At 40.7% G+C, this 16,381-nt stretch overlaps 2 protein-coding genes across 3 annotated transcripts; one reads left to right on the forward strand and one right to left on the reverse strand.

Moving 5' to 3' along the window:
* Positions 1-22: 22 nt before the first annotated feature.
* On the reverse strand, positions 23-3,896 carry phkg2 (phosphorylase kinase catalytic subunit gamma 2). 2 transcript variants are annotated; one of them, XM_022742653.1, is made up of 10 exons: positions 3,699-3,896; positions 3,313-3,415; positions 3,041-3,216; positions 2,884-2,938; positions 2,698-2,763; positions 2,012-2,175; positions 1,817-1,907; positions 1,536-1,689; positions 1,199-1,324; positions 23-1,059 (listed from the first exon to the last, which is right to left on the reverse strand). In XM_022742653.1, exons 2-10 carry the CDS (start codon positions 3,405-3,407, stop codon positions 814-816), a joined length of 1,173 nt encoding a protein of 390 aa, XP_022598374.1. In that variant the 5' UTR covers positions 3,408-3,415; positions 3,699-3,896; the 3' UTR covers positions 23-813. The 2 variants fall into 2 exon arrangements, with proteins under 2 accessions (XP_022598374.1, XP_022598375.1); XM_022742654.1 differs by lacking the exon at positions 3,699-3,896 and having other exon boundaries at positions 3,324-3,413.
* A 259-nt stretch (positions 3,897-4,155) lies between these two features.
* On the forward strand, positions 4,156-15,860 carry rnf40 (ring finger protein 40). Its single transcript, XM_022743210.1, has 20 exons — positions 4,156-4,201; positions 4,669-4,817; positions 4,950-5,117; positions 5,516-5,825; positions 6,576-6,776; positions 7,013-7,134; positions 7,326-7,472; positions 7,810-7,884; positions 8,037-8,156; positions 8,360-8,539; positions 8,689-8,824; positions 9,228-9,349; positions 9,534-9,793; positions 10,137-10,254; positions 10,386-10,535; positions 13,097-13,309; positions 13,389-13,514; positions 14,343-14,483; positions 14,614-14,715; positions 15,139-15,860. Exons 2-20 carry the CDS (start codon positions 4,680-4,682, stop codon positions 15,313-15,315), a joined length of 3,006 nt encoding a protein of 1,001 aa, XP_022598931.1. The 5' UTR covers positions 4,156-4,201; positions 4,669-4,679; the 3' UTR covers positions 15,316-15,860.
* The last annotated feature ends 521 nt before the right edge of the window (positions 15,861-16,381 follow it).

A 16,381-nucleotide genomic window follows, 5' to 3' on the forward strand; every position in this document is an offset into this window, starting at 1 on the left:
TAAGATAATTCAAACTGAAACATTTATTCTATGGTCAATGAAACCTTTTTATTCATATACAGTACAATGTATTTCTGCATTTGTACAATTACTGTACATTTCTCAGGCAGGCACTTTCAGGAAAGTGCCACTTATTAAACTGAAGAATGAACTGAGTAGGGAATGGTGTTGGTTAGTTTAGGTAGGATATTCAGTCAAAGATGGTCTTCACAGTTAGTGTAAGTGGCCTCCCTATTAAGGAATGTCTGCATGCATCATAGGTAAATAGTTTTCTACCAAAAACACTTCAGATACTGTAATAGAATGTTTCACACATGTCCCCTGGTAGTTATTTGTAACACTGGAATATCTGTAAATCTGTGTTTCAATACAATATATTATATAATTATCTACTAAATAATTAATCACAGTACTTAAATGTCCACTTCAGCCTCAGTGTTTAGAAATGCATCCTCTCCTCAGTTGTATACGACTATCAACAGATAAAATCCTAAATGTACATAATGTACCTACAGTTTATGTGATGGCTTTTATCAAATGATTATACGTGTCCTCTACTGCAAATATGATGACCCGAAGACGGGTTTCAGATGGACACAAACTCAGAGCAAAAGGCAGATAAGGAGTATTAAGTTGTGCATGCTTATCTTGAACTTACAGAGCCATGGTGCACATTAAGGCATACAATCGTCCCGGTCCCTGAATTCCTCATCTTAAAATTAAACACAGTAACTCGACGAGACAAAAACAGACATTACAGCACATGCAAATGGTTAAATAAAAATCAAGGTGGTTAGGAATGAGGTTGACATATTATGTTTCAAAGTCCTCCAGGCCCAGCAGCATGATCTTAGCTGTGTTCTGAAAGAGGGCGGCTCGGTTCTGCTGCTCTCCTTTCTTCACCCAGTGGCCGTAGATACGGAAGGCGCAGCCATCGATGAGTTTGCGGACGCCACGAAGGGAGTAAGGATCTCTAGCCAGCACCTCCCGAGTCAACGGGCGAACTTTGCGGTAACGGCTGTACATCCTGATACACGCCAGAACGCTGACTATCAACACCTGAGGAGGCAAGAAGGGAAAACAGATGAGAATGTCAAGCTTTTTTGCTTTTTCCCGTACTGCTGAACAGCCACTTTTTTCAAGGGATAGCATTTTAAATCATCTGCTTAATACAAGCCAGGTCAATACTGTGACTCACTCTAAATGTCTTTCTGGGGCTGAAGAGCCGCACATCCTCCTTCTGGTACTGTCTGAAGAAGGGATGCGCTAAGGCTTGCTCAGCAGTGAGACGGACAGCTGGGTCCACCACCAGCAGTCTGGATATCTGAGTATCACAAGCAAAAAGATCGGCAAAATAAACATTTTAGAGGTACAGATATTGGAATATAACGTGTTCTTAGGACTGAAAATACCAACAGCCTGCGAATATTAGGACTTCTGCAGATACATTATTGAATAACCTTAAAAATTCTGTTTCTGCTGAGGAGATTTTATCTGACCAACAACCTTCTCTGGTCAACATAATATCAGCTTACCAAATCTTTCACAGTGTCAGACCTGTCGTCCCACTCGGGGGAACTGAACTGATAGCGCCCCTCCATGATCATCCTCAGCATCAGCATCTGTTTGCGATGCCAGAACGGTGGTGATCCGGCCAGTAACGTGAAGAGGATCACTCCACAGGCCCAGCTTAACAACAGACACATCAACACACGTAAGTAAAAAATTGGAAATATTAGTGAGGTCAACACCTAAGATTATGCTTTGCAGTTTTACTAAGTTAAATATTGCATCATTGAGAAAAGGAAAGACTTACAGATCTACCTCCTGACCATAGCCTGGGTGCATTTCATCCATGGAACATTTCAGTATTTCAGGGGCCAAATAACCAGGCGTCCCACAAAGCTCTAATTAAAAGACAACAAATATATTGTAACCTCTGTCTGTACAAATGACTGCTATATGATTCGCATAACTGTTTTGACACCAAACTACACTCATACTGCAGTACCTCTCAGTTTCTCTCCAGGCTGTAGCTGCACTGAGAAACCAAAATCAGAAAGTTTGATGTGTCCCTGATCATCCAGGAGAATGTTCTCAGGTTTCAGATCACGATGGACGATGTTGAGGGAGTGGAGGTACTGCACTGCTTCCAGCAGAGCTCGCATCATACTCCTATAGACCAACATGTTTTACAAAATACTTTTAGTTTTACATTACCACTGACCATGTTACAAAGCATGTCACTTAATCTTTTTATGGTGCCCACTGGTTTCAGTTCATTTTCACAGTACACACTGTGGTATCTTCAGTTTTTTCTTGTCAGAGTAACGTTAGTGTATTGCAATACAGGCGAAAGGGGACTGCTTGTTTTCATCTCTGGCAGGCTAGTGAAACTGTTAGATGCAAGTAGCTATTGGAATAAACTCATATGGTTTGATCTCTGACAACATAACTTAGCTCTTTAAGTCTTTCAAATCATACACGTAATATGTTTCAATAGCTTGAAAGGATGGAAAAACACTTTCATAAAACTGTAAAATTATCGTTTTGGAAATATTCACCAGTAAAGGAAATAATACACAATTGGTGGACAGGTATTATGACCTTGCAGAAACATTATAATAAAACACAAAACTGTGTTAAAGTGATGACAAATTCAATTAACTGATGCAGTGTGTTGATGCTGGAGCTCACCTGGTTTCCTTCTCACTCAGAGTAACCTTTTCTGTGAGGTAGTCAAAAAGCTCTCCTCGCCTCATGCTGAAAAGGAAAACAAGAGCGTTCTAATATCTGACAATGATTTCATGAAGGTTAACATTAATATTTCAGTGGGAGAATCAAAAGGACCATGATACTTTTGCTATATGATTTTGTACTCACAGGTCAAACACCAAAAATATGAAGGTTGTGGATTCATAGGAATCAATGAGAGTAACTAAAGGAAATCAAAAGACACGTAAAAATGGTTTCAATCCTATCAAATATTCAAGACCAGAAATCTAAGTGTCTTGTGGTCCAAAAAAGACTTCCAACATACTGATGGAGGAGTGTCCCTTCACCATGTTGAGGACTTGGATCTCCTTCAGTGTGGAGGTTTTCACCTCCTCCAGCTGCTGGACTGTCATCTTCTCCGCTGTGATCTCAATAATCTTCACTGCCAGCTCCTGGCCCGTGTGTCTGTGCACACACCTGCGTACCACACTGCTCACACCCCTGAGACACCATGGACACAGAGTACAGCATTGACTTTTTATCATCCCTACAGAAAACTGAGAAAACGTACATTTCTGGTTACTTTGCTGGACTCACCTGCCAATTACCTCTTTGGGGTCATATTTCTGGTAGAACTCCTTAGCTCCCACCCAGTCCGGCAGTTCATCTCCAACAACAATGTCTTTGGTCATGGTGATAGCTTATGAATTTATAACAACAAACTCTTAGTCACATGTCTCAAGTTGTAACAGTGCTGCATGATTTGTAAGAGGAACTGCTAAAGTAACTCGTCTCAAGGAAGTGTTGAGTTTTGTCTTCATCTTAAAACTAGTTAGTTGAGCATTCTTGTTATTTGCTACATTTGTCTCCTCTACTGTTATTTGCAAATGTGCCCTTGATCCATCATGACAGTTAGCTAGCTGTGTCTCTGCCTTGGCCTTGCAGCTGCTGCAGGTTCACTGACCGAAGAGGAAGCTACTCACCATGTATGCAATGAAGCGACAAGAAGGGAGACGGCGAACAAGGAATCAGTATAATACCGCCGTCTTCGTTCAATCAAACTATCGTGAAGCCATGACTGCGTGCGATTCAGCGGTGACAATACCAAAGATAGCTACCGATGATGTTAGCATCTATTAGCTAGGTCACTGTTTACATTCTGGTCGCATTCGTCGAAACGTTCTGTTACTACAGAGTGCGCCAGTACTGCCCCCTTGAGGCCGGAGTGAAGTTTGCATGATGTTTTATTTATTTATGTATTTATTTATGTATTTATTTATTTATTTTAAATAACAATATTTTCAGGGCTATTTTCCAAGTATCTTTACGTTAGTACATTGTAAGGTAAGATACCAAAGTAATGTAGTTAATCTCATGTTTGCTTTATTATTTTTGATGAAAAAATACTCTGCGGAAGTACATCGTCGTCATTTCCTGTAGCTTCCCTGTATGCCCTGAGATACATTTTCAATCGCTTCTTGTGAAGGTTTGTAACGATAATATTAGTCAGAAAACATCTTATAAATGTTTGTGCGGGTAGAGTTTCTTTACACAATGTCTTACGTGTGCAATGATGCTCGGTGAATAAAAATACCGACCACCAGCCATTAAATATGCCCGACCTGGTCTCGGAGAATTAACCGTTAGCATTAGCTTAGCTAGCATTAGCAAGATACGCTAATGTCCGTTAATCGATGCAAAAATGCCAAATTCAAAATGGTTGGTAGCTTTTTAGTCAGTGGCTTATGCAGCAACAGTGAGAATAACCGTACAGGAACAAACGTTTTCATATAAACATCAGAAGAGAAGTATTTTGAGCTGGCTAAAATCGGTGGTCCTGCGCTTGTGAATAAGAGTAATGCCGTTGATAGCTGTCACTAAATGAATGAGTTCTCCAAAATGATCTGAAGTTACTTAAAGTAATGATTTAATGTCGTTTTTGATCTCTTGCAGGGGAAGGAAAGATGTCAGGTGCTGGGGGAGGAAAGCGTCCCTCAGGAGGGGACAGCCCCCCTGGCCCACCTGAGAAGAAAAGCAAAAAAGAGGAGAAGACCACCACAACCCTCATAGAGCCCATTCGCATAGCTGGAGTCTCTTCTACGGTCAGTCACTTGGTGTTTACTTCAAGTCATAATTTTCTATCCATTTACTACTACTTCCACCAAGGTGACATAAATGTAGCTCATTTAAACTTTTTTTTGCCAAACCTCTGTGTCTGTATTTGTTCTGTGCAGGAGGAAATGGACATGAAGGTGCTTCAGTTCAAGAATAAGAAGCTATGTGAGCGCTTGGAGCAGAGACAGGCAATGGAGGATGAGTTACGAGAGAAAATTGAGAAGCTGGAGAAGAGACAAGCCACTGATGACACCACCCTGCTGATTGTCAACCGCTACTGGTCGCAGGTGCTTTCAACACTTTTGATTACGTTGTTGGAGCAATATTAATCCCCTTCTTTTTTGCTGAATCCTGTTTTCAGAAATGTCCATGTAAACATAAGATTCGGTGTAAATCACTCTGTGTAGTCAGAGTAAACCAGTTCGTTAGATTAGTCTGATTCGCACAACACATGTAAATGGTTCCATAATCCAACTATGGACAGTAGTGTGCATTTTATATTGGTTGCAAAATACGATACCACTCAGCAGGGTTTTTCACTATGCGAAGTCAGTCTGGAAGTACCACTGAAATTGTAATCAAAAGATCTTTCAAATGCAAGACTGAATTTTTCAAATAAACCCATGGTAATGCTTTTGTTACAAGACTAACATGCCTTTCAATCCTTGTGTTTTTTAATTTGCAGCTGGAAGAGAACGTGCACATTCTACGCAAACGTATTGAGCCAGAAACTCCAGTGAAATCTACCCCTACCCCACCCTCGGCCCCTCTCCCTGATCCCACACCAATGGAGGAAGATGGTGTCAATCTGGCTTCACCAACCTCTGCTGTTCCTCCACCTCCTCTTCCAGAGGCCCAGAATGAAGGCGAGCAGGCAGAGCAGCAGCAGGAGGAGCATCAGGAGGAGCATCAGGAGGAGCAGCAGCAGCCCCCTCCTCCTGCTGGGTCAGAAGAGCTGATAACACCGACAGAGCCACCACAGGACTCAACAACAGGTAAGCAAGCTTTTTCCTGATTAAACTGAACTAAGGAAAGTCTCCATCCCTGACGTTTTTATTAACTGTTATAATTTTACCATATAATCTGTAATCTGCCTTTATTTTATACTAATATCATATGAATAGGAGTGTAATAATTCTGAAATGAGACTGAAACTGCAATACAATCCTCCCCCCACCCAAGTTGTCTGCCAGCTGCAGATATACTGTGACTATTTTGGTCTAGTTATGATCAAGTGATCACAGCTATGGTAAAAGTTAGGCTACTTAAATTAGCTCAAGATGGATAATAACCCTGAGATTTCAGATCCCCAGGGCACAGCAGTGTTGGTACATTGGATTGGGGGTGGTGATGGTGGACTTCCTGAAGTCAATAATGAGCTCTTTCGTTGTCTTGGTCTTGATGGTGAGGTTGTTAGTGGAGCACAAAGACACAAGATGCTGGACCTCCTCCCTTTAGGCTGCCTCGTTGTTGTTACTGATGCTGATCCGGCCGACAGCTGTGGTGTCATCCACAAAGTGATTGTGTGGAAGGCAGAGCTATAATTCACAAAAAGCATCCTGATGTATGAGTCTTTATTTTCCATGTGTATCTTTAAAGAAGGCAACTGCTTTAGCTCTCCAAGATTTCAGGTTTTATGAGGGCACATACAGTTTCAATTTTTCTGCATAAAGACTGAGGTTTAATGATTTGACCTTATTATTACCTGCTGTACTGATTCTAAAAAACCTTGTACATATGTTCAGATGCGTCACCGCCCCCTCCTCCACTAAGTGAGAATGCCAAGGGTTTCTTGGCCACGTTGGAGCACAGCAGCGAGGAGGAACTCGCCCTGCACCTCCAGGACCGCATGCAGTTCAGCAAGGAGGCCATCGCCTGCTTGGTCTGCGTCTTTGACAGGCTACACACCCGCATCGACAACATGTGCAAGCAGGTTCAGACTGCAGGTAACTGTGGAGACATGCTTGTTAGTGATACATCTTTATATGATTAGCCATTGGCACACATACATAGGAATAAGAAACATTTTACATCCTACATTAGAAGTAACTAATTACTTGCTACTAATTAAGTTTAAAATGTAATTATTGATTTCTTGGTGTACGTAAATGTGAGAAGGGTTTTCTTGACACCCATCAGCTCGACTTTAATTGGACACTGTTAACTGGATCCTCTTTAACAGCATGTGATGATGATAGCCAGTCTGATGTCATCAGTGTAAGCCACACTCTGTTGGAGGAGAACAGTCGACTGCGGGACCTGGCCACTCTCCTGCAGGGCCGACACCACAAGATGTCTATGGAGGTACAGTGTCCTTGGCATTGTTTGCGGGTGTCAGATCGTATGGTGAATATCTGTGCATGTGTGTGGGTATGAAAGTGTGTGTCAGACAAATGGATAGGGAATGTGAATGAGGGAAATTGTACACGTATGTAGCCACTGATTTTGATGTGTACTTGTCACTGATGCTCTTGTTATTTCTTGCTGTCTTGCAGTACAATGAGTTGGTGGACAAGGTGACCAGCTCTGAAACCAAGGTGTCTGAGATGGAGACGACAGTAGAGGACCTGCAGTGGGACATCGAGAAACTTCGCAATAGGGAACAAAAGCTCAACAAACACTTGGCAGAGGCTATGGAGCAGGTGCGTTTGTATGATGTTGTCTGTGTTTGTGAGCTTTGTTATCTGTTCATGCAGCTCATGCTGCTGTTTCTCTCTTAAACACAAGCTGACAGTGTTAAGGTCCTAAGCATCAAAGCGTGTCAAGCCAGCTGCTCTTATTGATGCGAATCCTGCTGTCGATGCATTTATTGATGTGTACTGTTTCTACCAGCTATCTGAACATGAAGTAAATAAGCACAGCCTGAATGATGTCATAGAATCACAGCACACCTACACCTACATAGGATGCAAATCTGTTGTGTGCTCTTGTGTTGTTTTTCTGTACTGTTTTTTCATTTTCCCATATCCATGTCTCCAGCTTAAGTCTGGATACAGCAGCACCGGCAGCTCAGGTGGGCTACCTGGAGGACAGATTACACTGAATATTCAGAAGGTGAGCATTCCTAAAAAGCACCCTATTCCAATTAATTTTGTGGAACATATACCTGTTTTTTGCATGTAACTGCTCAGATGCAAGTTTGCAAAACAGTGTTTTTATACCATGCCCATTTCTCCTATAACACATTGTCTTTGTTTTCCTCTCAGTTTGAAAGTCTCAATGCAGAGTTGGAGCACAACCAGGAGTTAGCAAATAGCCGCATGGCAGAGTTGGAGAAACTGCAGGTGGAGCTCCAGGAGGCTGTGAGGGAGAGCGAGAAGCTCAAGGTAAAGATAAAGTATTTTGATGGTAGGACAGAAACATCTATAAACAACTACATCGGGAGGTCAAGAACCCCATTTCATTTGCCTGAGACAAGTATTTTTGTTTCATCTATGAATGTCATAGCATGGGTCAATGTAATGTGGTAACAGATTCCCATTGTTCAACCTTTGCCATCATCTCAAACTACATCCTGATTTTTTTTTAGATGGACTTGCGCAATATTCCAGAAGAGGTTGTGAAGGAGACTCTAGAGTACAAATGTCTGCAGTCACAGTTCTCCCTGCTGTACAACGAGTCTCTTGGGGTCAAAACCCAGCTGGATGAGGCACGGGCACTCCTACTCACTGCAAAGAACGCCCACCTCCGACAAATTGAGCACATGGAGGTAACTCTTTAATTGTGTAAAGTTGTTCCCATGGAGATAAAAAAAAAGAAGCTTTATACATTAGAGAAAACATTTTTTTCTCCTCGTATGTGTGTATTATTGCCACTGCTTGGCGACATGATCAGTGTTTGGTGTTTTCAACTGTTCAGAGTGATGAGCTATCCCTTCAGAAGAAGCTGCGGACTGATGTCATCCAGCTGGAAGATACCTTGGCCCAGGTGCGCAAAGAGTATGAGATGCTGCGCATCGAGTTTGAGCAGAATTTGGCAGCCAATGAGCAAGCAGGTACCTTTTCAAAAACACCCTCACATCAATCAAGACGTCTCTGAAGAGGGAAGGGAAATAATGCCACAGTGTAGTGCATAGACATACACCTGCCAGTGATACAACACTGTATTTGTAATACATATGACGCACTTCAAGAATCAGTTATTAGATCATTGCAAACTTTTTTATCAAACGTTTTAATCATGTTTGCACAGAAGGAACAATGCATACTATATCATTTGTACCAATGATGTCATCGACATTATTCTGAGCTGTAAATGATGAGTTCAACTGCATGTGCATCATGCAGTTGAACTCATCATTTACAGCTCAGAATAATGTCAAATTACTCATAATGAAACCACATGTTGACTGTTCTGTGTATGTGTCTGACTTTGATGCTTGGTGCTTATTCTCTCAGGACCAATCAACAGAGAGATGCGACACTTAATCAGCAGTCTTCAGAACCACAACCTGCAGTTGAAAGGTGATGTGCAGCGTTATAAGAGGAAGTTGCGGGAAACGCAGATGGAGATCAATAAGGTAGATGACGTGATTCATGGTCCAGCGGTTACAGTGTTTTTATTGAAATTCAGAAGGATGTTTTAAGTAAAATCGAAACATTATTGCAGATATATTTCTTCTAACCAGTGTAATTTTTTTTATCAATTTCAAGGAAATAATATTTAAAAAAAAATGTTTGATAAATATTTTGCTTTATTGACAGTTTCGTTGTCAGAGTGGCGACACAGGAGTTCTAATTCTTGAGGAGACGACGAGTGATAGCATTGACGTAAAGAAAGAGGAGGATGAAGACCAGGAGGAGGAAGAGGAGAGGAGGAAGGAACTGGAGAGACAACGGGCCAGGGAGAGGGAGAGGGAGGCTGAGCGAGAACGAGAGAGGGAGCGTGAGAGAGAGAGACAGCGCAGTGATGAGCTGAAGAGGAAGGACTCGGACACACTGAAGATGCTCAGAGTAGAACTCAAGTACATCCCCCTTCTATTTAATTCCACATTTCTAGTAAAATCTGTTCTTGTTCTTACTCATTTTTGTTATAAAATATTTGTCCTTGCATGATTTCAAATTTAATATTTCAAAATACAAAATCTTCATTGTTAAAACTAAAGTAGGCACTTGTGCAGTGCAGTGATTGATTACAAGCTGCACACAGAAGCCTGGCATCAGTAAAGACTTCCAAAAAGTCTCATACTACTGCTGTGTTTTGTGTAGTTAGCAAATGTGTGATTGTGGGCTTAGAAGCACTCAACTAATCACATTGATGTTATTACTTATCATAATGTTATCTCTCTGTCTTCTGTAACTCATAAGGAAAGCCCAGGAGTCCCAGAAAGAGATGAAGCTATTGTTGGACATGTATAAGTCGGCTCCAAAGGAGCAAAGGGACAAAGTGCAGCTCATGGCAGCTGAGCGCAAATCTAAAGCTGAGGTTCGTTCTTTGATGTCTCGACTCTTTGTCATTCTTTTGCACATTTCTTTTTTGTGTGTATGATAGCTGCTAATTCCAAATACATTAGTGTAAGTTACTTATAATACCCATCCCTACCTTGAACTGTCCAGGTGGATGAGTTGAGGATGAGGGTGCGAGAGCTGGAGGAGAGGGAGAGGAAGGAAAGCAAGAAGCTGGCTGATGAAGATGCCCTCAGGAAGATCAGAGTTGCAGAAGAGACCATTGAGCATCTGCAGAAGAAACTTGCTGCCACAAAACAGGTATCTGTGTGTTTTGTTCTCTCAAACATATAACAGGCTCAGTATGTGCATCACTTTTTTTGTCATTATGCATTTACTTAACAGTCAGTGTAGAGAGACAGGATGTATGGGGAAAGGCAGTGGTATGTGAACTTTTGCCAAAGGTTTTCAATGTAGCCTATACATACATGTGATACATGTATAATTTTTACAGTTGGTCATTGCAGGAAATGACAGCTACAACAGGTTGATCAAATTTAAACCTGTTCCACTTTCTAAAAGGATAATTTTTTCACGCCAATGAGAAGTGAGACATTAACAATCAGCCCTGCATGGGAAAATTCAGCTATAAAGCCTTGGGAATGCACCAGATATAAATATAAATAAGCCAGCTGTGTTAAGAATGAGAGTAGTGCAATGAGTGTCACATTTGCTTAAGAAAAAGGCTCTCCTAATCTTAGACCACTAAAGAGGAACTGAAATCTGATGCCATGGCCTCAAATTTAAGTGTGATTGGCTGGTTAACTTCATGGTAAAGTTTTATAATGTTGATGATTGTTGCAGGTTGAAGTTGCTCTTGTTAAGACATTGTCAAAATTCTTTTAGTTTGAAGCTTAAATTTTTTTTTAACTTTGATTTTTTTACTATACATAAAACATCTAATGACACTAAAAGATGTCATCATGGCAGCAGAGAAATGTTAAAAATATATTTTGCTAATTTAGAATGATTTATAGTAATTAAAGTATAATTAATAATTATCAAAGGATAGTGGCCTCATCGTAAAAGATAGTATTGTATAGACTATAAAACAATCTAACAAACTAATCTTCAGAAGCATTGTCCGTCTGCTTCAAAGTTTCATTTTTCATCAACATAGTTATGTAGTTATCTGTTTAGTGATGTTTATTGAAATTATAACAGGCTTTGTAGTAAATGGGCTAAGATATTTAAAAACATCTGTATAACACTCCACTTTTTTTTTTCTTTTTTTTTTTTGGTCACTATAAAAATTTCTATAATATTGTATCTGTAACAGATGAATTTATGCTGCTGAAGGATGTGCTATGCTATGCATTGAACATGTTGACATTCAAACTGGAAATAAATTGACACAAAAATGAAAACAATTCTTTTTGGGCGAGCCACCCAGATAAACTCTTAACTTTGTAAAACACTGTCAGATCTGAGCTCACTCACTTGTCTCTGCTGTCTTGAGAATTGGAATTTCATCATTAAGTCAGAAAACTCAGGGAATAAGAGAGCAGACTCTCACGAGATGGAAAAAAATAAAACCATTATCTGAGCCAGGTCAAATGTTGGTTAAGTAATGTCATACTAATTCTAAAGCTTGAGTTGCGTAGATTGTGAACACACCCACATTAGATAATGTAATGCTCTTGTCACAATAATATTCATTCAGATGTTGACCTTGGCGCAACAAAATAACCAGGGTTTGAGGATTATTATTTAATATGGAATATATTATCTTTATATGTGTCACCCAAGCAGTCTTGAGCATTTACTTCGTGTGTGTGTGTTTGTGTTTGTGAGAACTCTTCTGCAAGCAAAATAACTACGAAGACCCCCACCTAAAAATGTTCATTAGCACTGAAAATGTAATTAAATCAAATATAGCAAAATTACATGAAAATGTAAAAGTTTTCCAATTTTTAAGTTGTTTAAATGTTGTTCCACACCATTTATATGAGCAGAAAGGAGACAGATGTTGAGATCTGATAGCCTGCAGCTCTGCATGCTTGGGAGGTCTAGCAGAACATGATTAGCAGAAGGCAGAACACAGTCTGGACTGATAATGATTTATTCAGCTCTTTACTTTTCCTTCTTATCAGCTACAGAGTTGTACAGCAACTCAACTCTTTTGGACTTAGATGTGGTTGATTTGTCCCCCTCAGTTCCTGGCTGCCTGAATTTAACTTTGTAGGAAGGCTGATTGCCAAAACTATCCAATAAACAAGCTACTTGAGAGTTCATGTGACTTTTGTTTATAGGTCCTAGTTGGCTTGTAAGTGGGCAACGTGAATCAAAATGAAGCAAAATAAAAATTTGTAGCTGTGTTTATGGCACAGAAAACAAACCAGGTGTGATTGCATCTCAAGATGCATAATCATCAACAGGCCCGTGTGGGTGTAATGCCATTAATTACGTCAGGTTATATGATTACAGCGCACATCTGTGATTCTTCGTACCAAAAGATACAACATAGATTGAACAGTATTTTGGATTGAGACTAATAACATGCATGTGATTTTTTGTTTTTGAGAAATATAATGGTACATTTGTGAGCCAAAAACTCATATTTTTTTGTTTATATGGTTGTTATTTTTTATTGTTTATTTGGAAGTAGATTGGATTGGTTTTAGTTATTTTCAGTTGTGACTACAGAAGATTAGCATAGTTTTATTGGGGGAATATGCATACCCCCAGCACGTACAGTACTTTATATGAACCTCGACAAATGGTCAAACACAAAATCAGATCCCATCTGTTTTTAAACTGGAGTCTAGAAGCAACAACAAATACCACTGTGTTTGATCACTGACACCTATGCATCTCTTGAGGAGGAGGAAGCCCTGCTGAGTGAGATGGATGTAACAGGCCAGGCTTTCGAGGACATGCAGGAGCAGAACAGCCGGCTGTTGCAGCAGTTACGGGAGAAGGATGATGCCAATTTCAAGCTGATGAGTGAGCGAATCAAATCGAACCAGATCTACAAGCTGCTGAAAGAGGAGAAGGAGGAGCTGGCAGACCAAGTCCTCACATTCAAAACCCAGGTGAAGTGTAACTTTTTAACCTGGAAATTTTTCATTGTGTCGGGGAACTGAAATATTAACTGGCTGCTGCCTTTCTCAGGTGGACGCCCAGCTGCTGGTTGTGCAGAAGCTAGAAGAAAAAGAGGGTGTCCTCCAGAGCACATTGGCTGCTCTGGAAAAAGAGCTGGCTGTCCGGACACAAGCACTAGAACTCAACAAGAGGAAGGTGAGAAGAGAGATGCCATCTATCATATTGTCAGTCTCACACTTTAGATCTGCTAATCACGGCATGATTTGATTGCTGCCAGATGTCTGTGGTCCTAAATATAAACACTGAGTAGCATTAAAAGAGGATCTGGATAATACCATGGGCCCAAAGTCACATTTGTACTTATCATCACTTTGGTGTGTTTAGGTGCTTGTGAAAAATTCTGACAAGAGTTGTGGGTTTGTTGCCACAATACATTGCATTAATGGCCTACATTTTTAGCAAATAAAACCCAGCACCTGTCTCAATTCCCACACTTTCAAGTTCTGCAAGTATTCAAGTGCTTACATGTCTGACATATTTGAGGTAATTGCCCAGGTACTGGATAAGACTGCGAATGTGCAGAGGAGTGCTATTGGGGAAAAGTTAATGACATCATCCTCTCTCTTATGTGAATATATTGCTTGAATTCTCTTCTTTTCACATTTAATCTTCTTTTCACAAGTAAGAACAACCATAACAATAAAATTAAAACATAACAGAAAACACACACCAGCGGCCGTTTGCTTTAACTGAAACCAGGGGCTGTGTGGAACAGACATATCATATGCTGTGGAAAATGGTCGTCAGAGATGGAAAATATACACAATCTGCAGTAAATATGATTTTAAAAATGCAAAAGCAGTAGCGCTTTTGTTTAAGTTAGTATACAATTGAATCTCTAAAGCTGAAGCACAAACATTAGACTCAGAATGTCAAGTTTACTGTACCACCAGCACATTACAGCTCAGGAATCTCATCATTAGGTTTTTTTATTGAGTGTGTCCAGTTCCTTCCCTGCTGCAGGCGGTGGAGGCTGCCCAGCTGGCAGAGGACCTGAAGGTGCAGCTGGAGCACACGCAGGCCAAGCTTAAAGAGATCCAGGTCTCTGTGGCGGAGAACCGCACCGCCCGGGAGAGGGAGAGCAGCAACCTGAAACGAGCACAGGTATGTTGTATTTCAGGAATGGGGATATCACTCCAAACTCTGTCCAAACACGGGTTACTTCCTTAAGTTCTTGTGGGAGGATCACCATAGGCTGCAGCTCTAATGACTCTTCTCCCTTCATGCCCTCTAGGAGGATCTGTCCAGGTTGAGGCGGAAGCTGGAGAAACAGAAGAAGGTGGAGGTTTACTCTGACGCTGATGAGATCCTGCAGGAGGAGATCAATCAGTACAAGGTGAGAGAGAGAGAACATTGTTTATGTGCAGAGAAATTTATGACTTTAATTAACCTCTGTTAGTGACAAAGGAGTTACAAAAACACCAACAGCTTCCTGGCACAATCTTGAGTGAACTGTTATACAGAAATACAGCAGTCTAATGAAAAAGTAATGTGTCGTAATGCAAATACTACTTTATAATATATAACTTTATAATTTGTTTGATTAGCTGACAGTGGCTGTTTTTCATTCATGAGTATGGGCTAGAAAGTGAGCTCAAACCTCTGCAAATATTAAAATCACTTTGTGCTTTGGGGATATCAAGACTCTCACTTGTTACACCCTCAGGTATTAGCTGTATTACCATACAATGTGCAGAGGTAATAACAGTGCTGGCAGGTCGGTATTTGGCCCTTAAACAATATGTTTATCTGTCACCAGGCCAAGCTGCGCTGCCCCTGCTGCAACACACGAGACAAGGAGACGGTGCTCACCAAGTGTTTCCACGTATTCTGCTACGAATGTCTGAAGATGCGTTACGACACACGACAGAGGAAGTGCCCCAAGTGCAACTGTGCCTTCGGAGCCAATGACTTTCACCGCATCTACATCACCTAATTCACATAGAGACGGAGGAGTGAAAAGAGAAAACAGTAGACAGAACCAAAGGAGAGAAAAAAAATTGAGAAATGACAAAGGAACTGAAGATTTATTCAAAGAGGGAGACATTGTGGGGATGTCAGATGAGTGTGTTTCCCCGTTTTAATTTCTCTTTGGAAAGACTTGTTTTTCAACGTCATTGCCAGTCGGTGATTAATTTGGTGACCAAACAGTGACACATATGACTGAGACAGTTGTACTGTAGCTAATAAACATTGTATGTGTACACCGTGATATTCTTACACGTTAAGCTGCTCTGCACTGTTTTCCTGTCTTTGCCATTGTTGCCAAGTTAAATATTCTCTCTCTTTTAAAAAAACTGGGCCCACTTTTAAATATTTCTTTAGCGTTTTTTTAATGTATAGAAGAACTTGGAACTGCAGTGGTACATGGTGGATCTTCCTGAAGTCTTTCTTTGACTTGTTTTGTCCTGCTGGTTTTGGAAATCCTGTAAAATCAGTGAAGCTGAAATTTAAACTTCAAAATTAAAACAAACCATCCTTTACAGACTTGAGGATTGCATGTGTAAAACTAAATATGTTTCTATTATATAAAGTACAACAGCCAGATTTGTCTAACTTCTTTTGTTAGGCTATAGTATTAACATTGCCTTAGAGACACCAGCTAGTTTGGCACCCAGTCAGCACATACAGGAGTGTTTGGATCACCTTGGGCAAGGTCCTCTGTGTGTGTTCATCTTGTTGCCATGGTTCCTATTGGAGAGTTTGACACAACATCTGCAGCTTATAGTGCCTCATTACTGATGAAATCACTCCAGTGGAAAGTCAGCTCATATGGGTGTCCTTAGTGAGCTGCGCTGCTCCAGGTCCTCTTAGACCGCTTTCCTGAAGGTTAGCCGTGACAGTCGAGTACAAAAACATCTGTTTAACAACATGCTTCTAACCTAATTGAGCCAATGAAAACCCCTTTCCTCTGTTCTGATGATGTGAACTATTTACTGGGAGGTTGGTTAGCGTCTGTTTGACGTTAGCTCTTGTGGGAAAAGGCAATTCACACCATGTAG

This window comes from Seriola dumerili, unplaced genomic scaffold, assembly GCF_002260705.1.
Source record: "Seriola dumerili isolate Sdu_G_001 unplaced genomic scaffold, Sdu_1.0 BDQW01000068.1, whole genome shotgun sequence".
Taxonomy (NCBI): Eukaryota; Metazoa; Chordata; class Actinopteri; order Carangiformes; family Carangidae; genus Seriola; species Seriola dumerili.

What these genes read in the sequence shown, in the direction of transcription:
- phkg2 (XM_022742653.1), bottom strand. Translation starts at nt 3,407, where the DNA reads ATGACCAAAGACATTGTTGTTGGAGATGAACTGCCGGACTGGGTGGGA. An exon ending in GAAGGGACACTCCTCCATCA is followed by an intron (nt 2,939 to 3,040) that starts GTATGTTGGAAG and finishes GATTTCCTTTAG; the next exon opens with TTACTCTCATTGATTCCTAT. An exon ending in GCCTGGAGAGAAACTGAGAG is followed by an intron (nt 1,908 to 2,011) that starts GTACTGCAGTAT and finishes TCTTTTAATTAG; the next exon opens with AGCTTTGTGGGACGCCTGGT.
- rnf40 (XM_022743210.1), top strand. Translation starts at nt 4,680, where the DNA reads ATGTCAGGTGCTGGGGGAGGAAAGCGTCCCTCAGGAGGGGACAGCCCC. An exon ending in GGCAGCCAATGAGCAAGCAG is followed by an intron (nt 8,825 to 9,227) that starts GTACCTTTTCAA and finishes TTATTCTCTCAG; the next exon opens with GACCAATCAACAGAGAGATG. An exon ending in TCCTCACATTCAAAACCCAG is followed by an intron (nt 13,310 to 13,388) that starts GTGAAGTGTAAC and finishes TGCCTTTCTCAG; the next exon opens with GTGGACGCCCAGCTGCTGGT.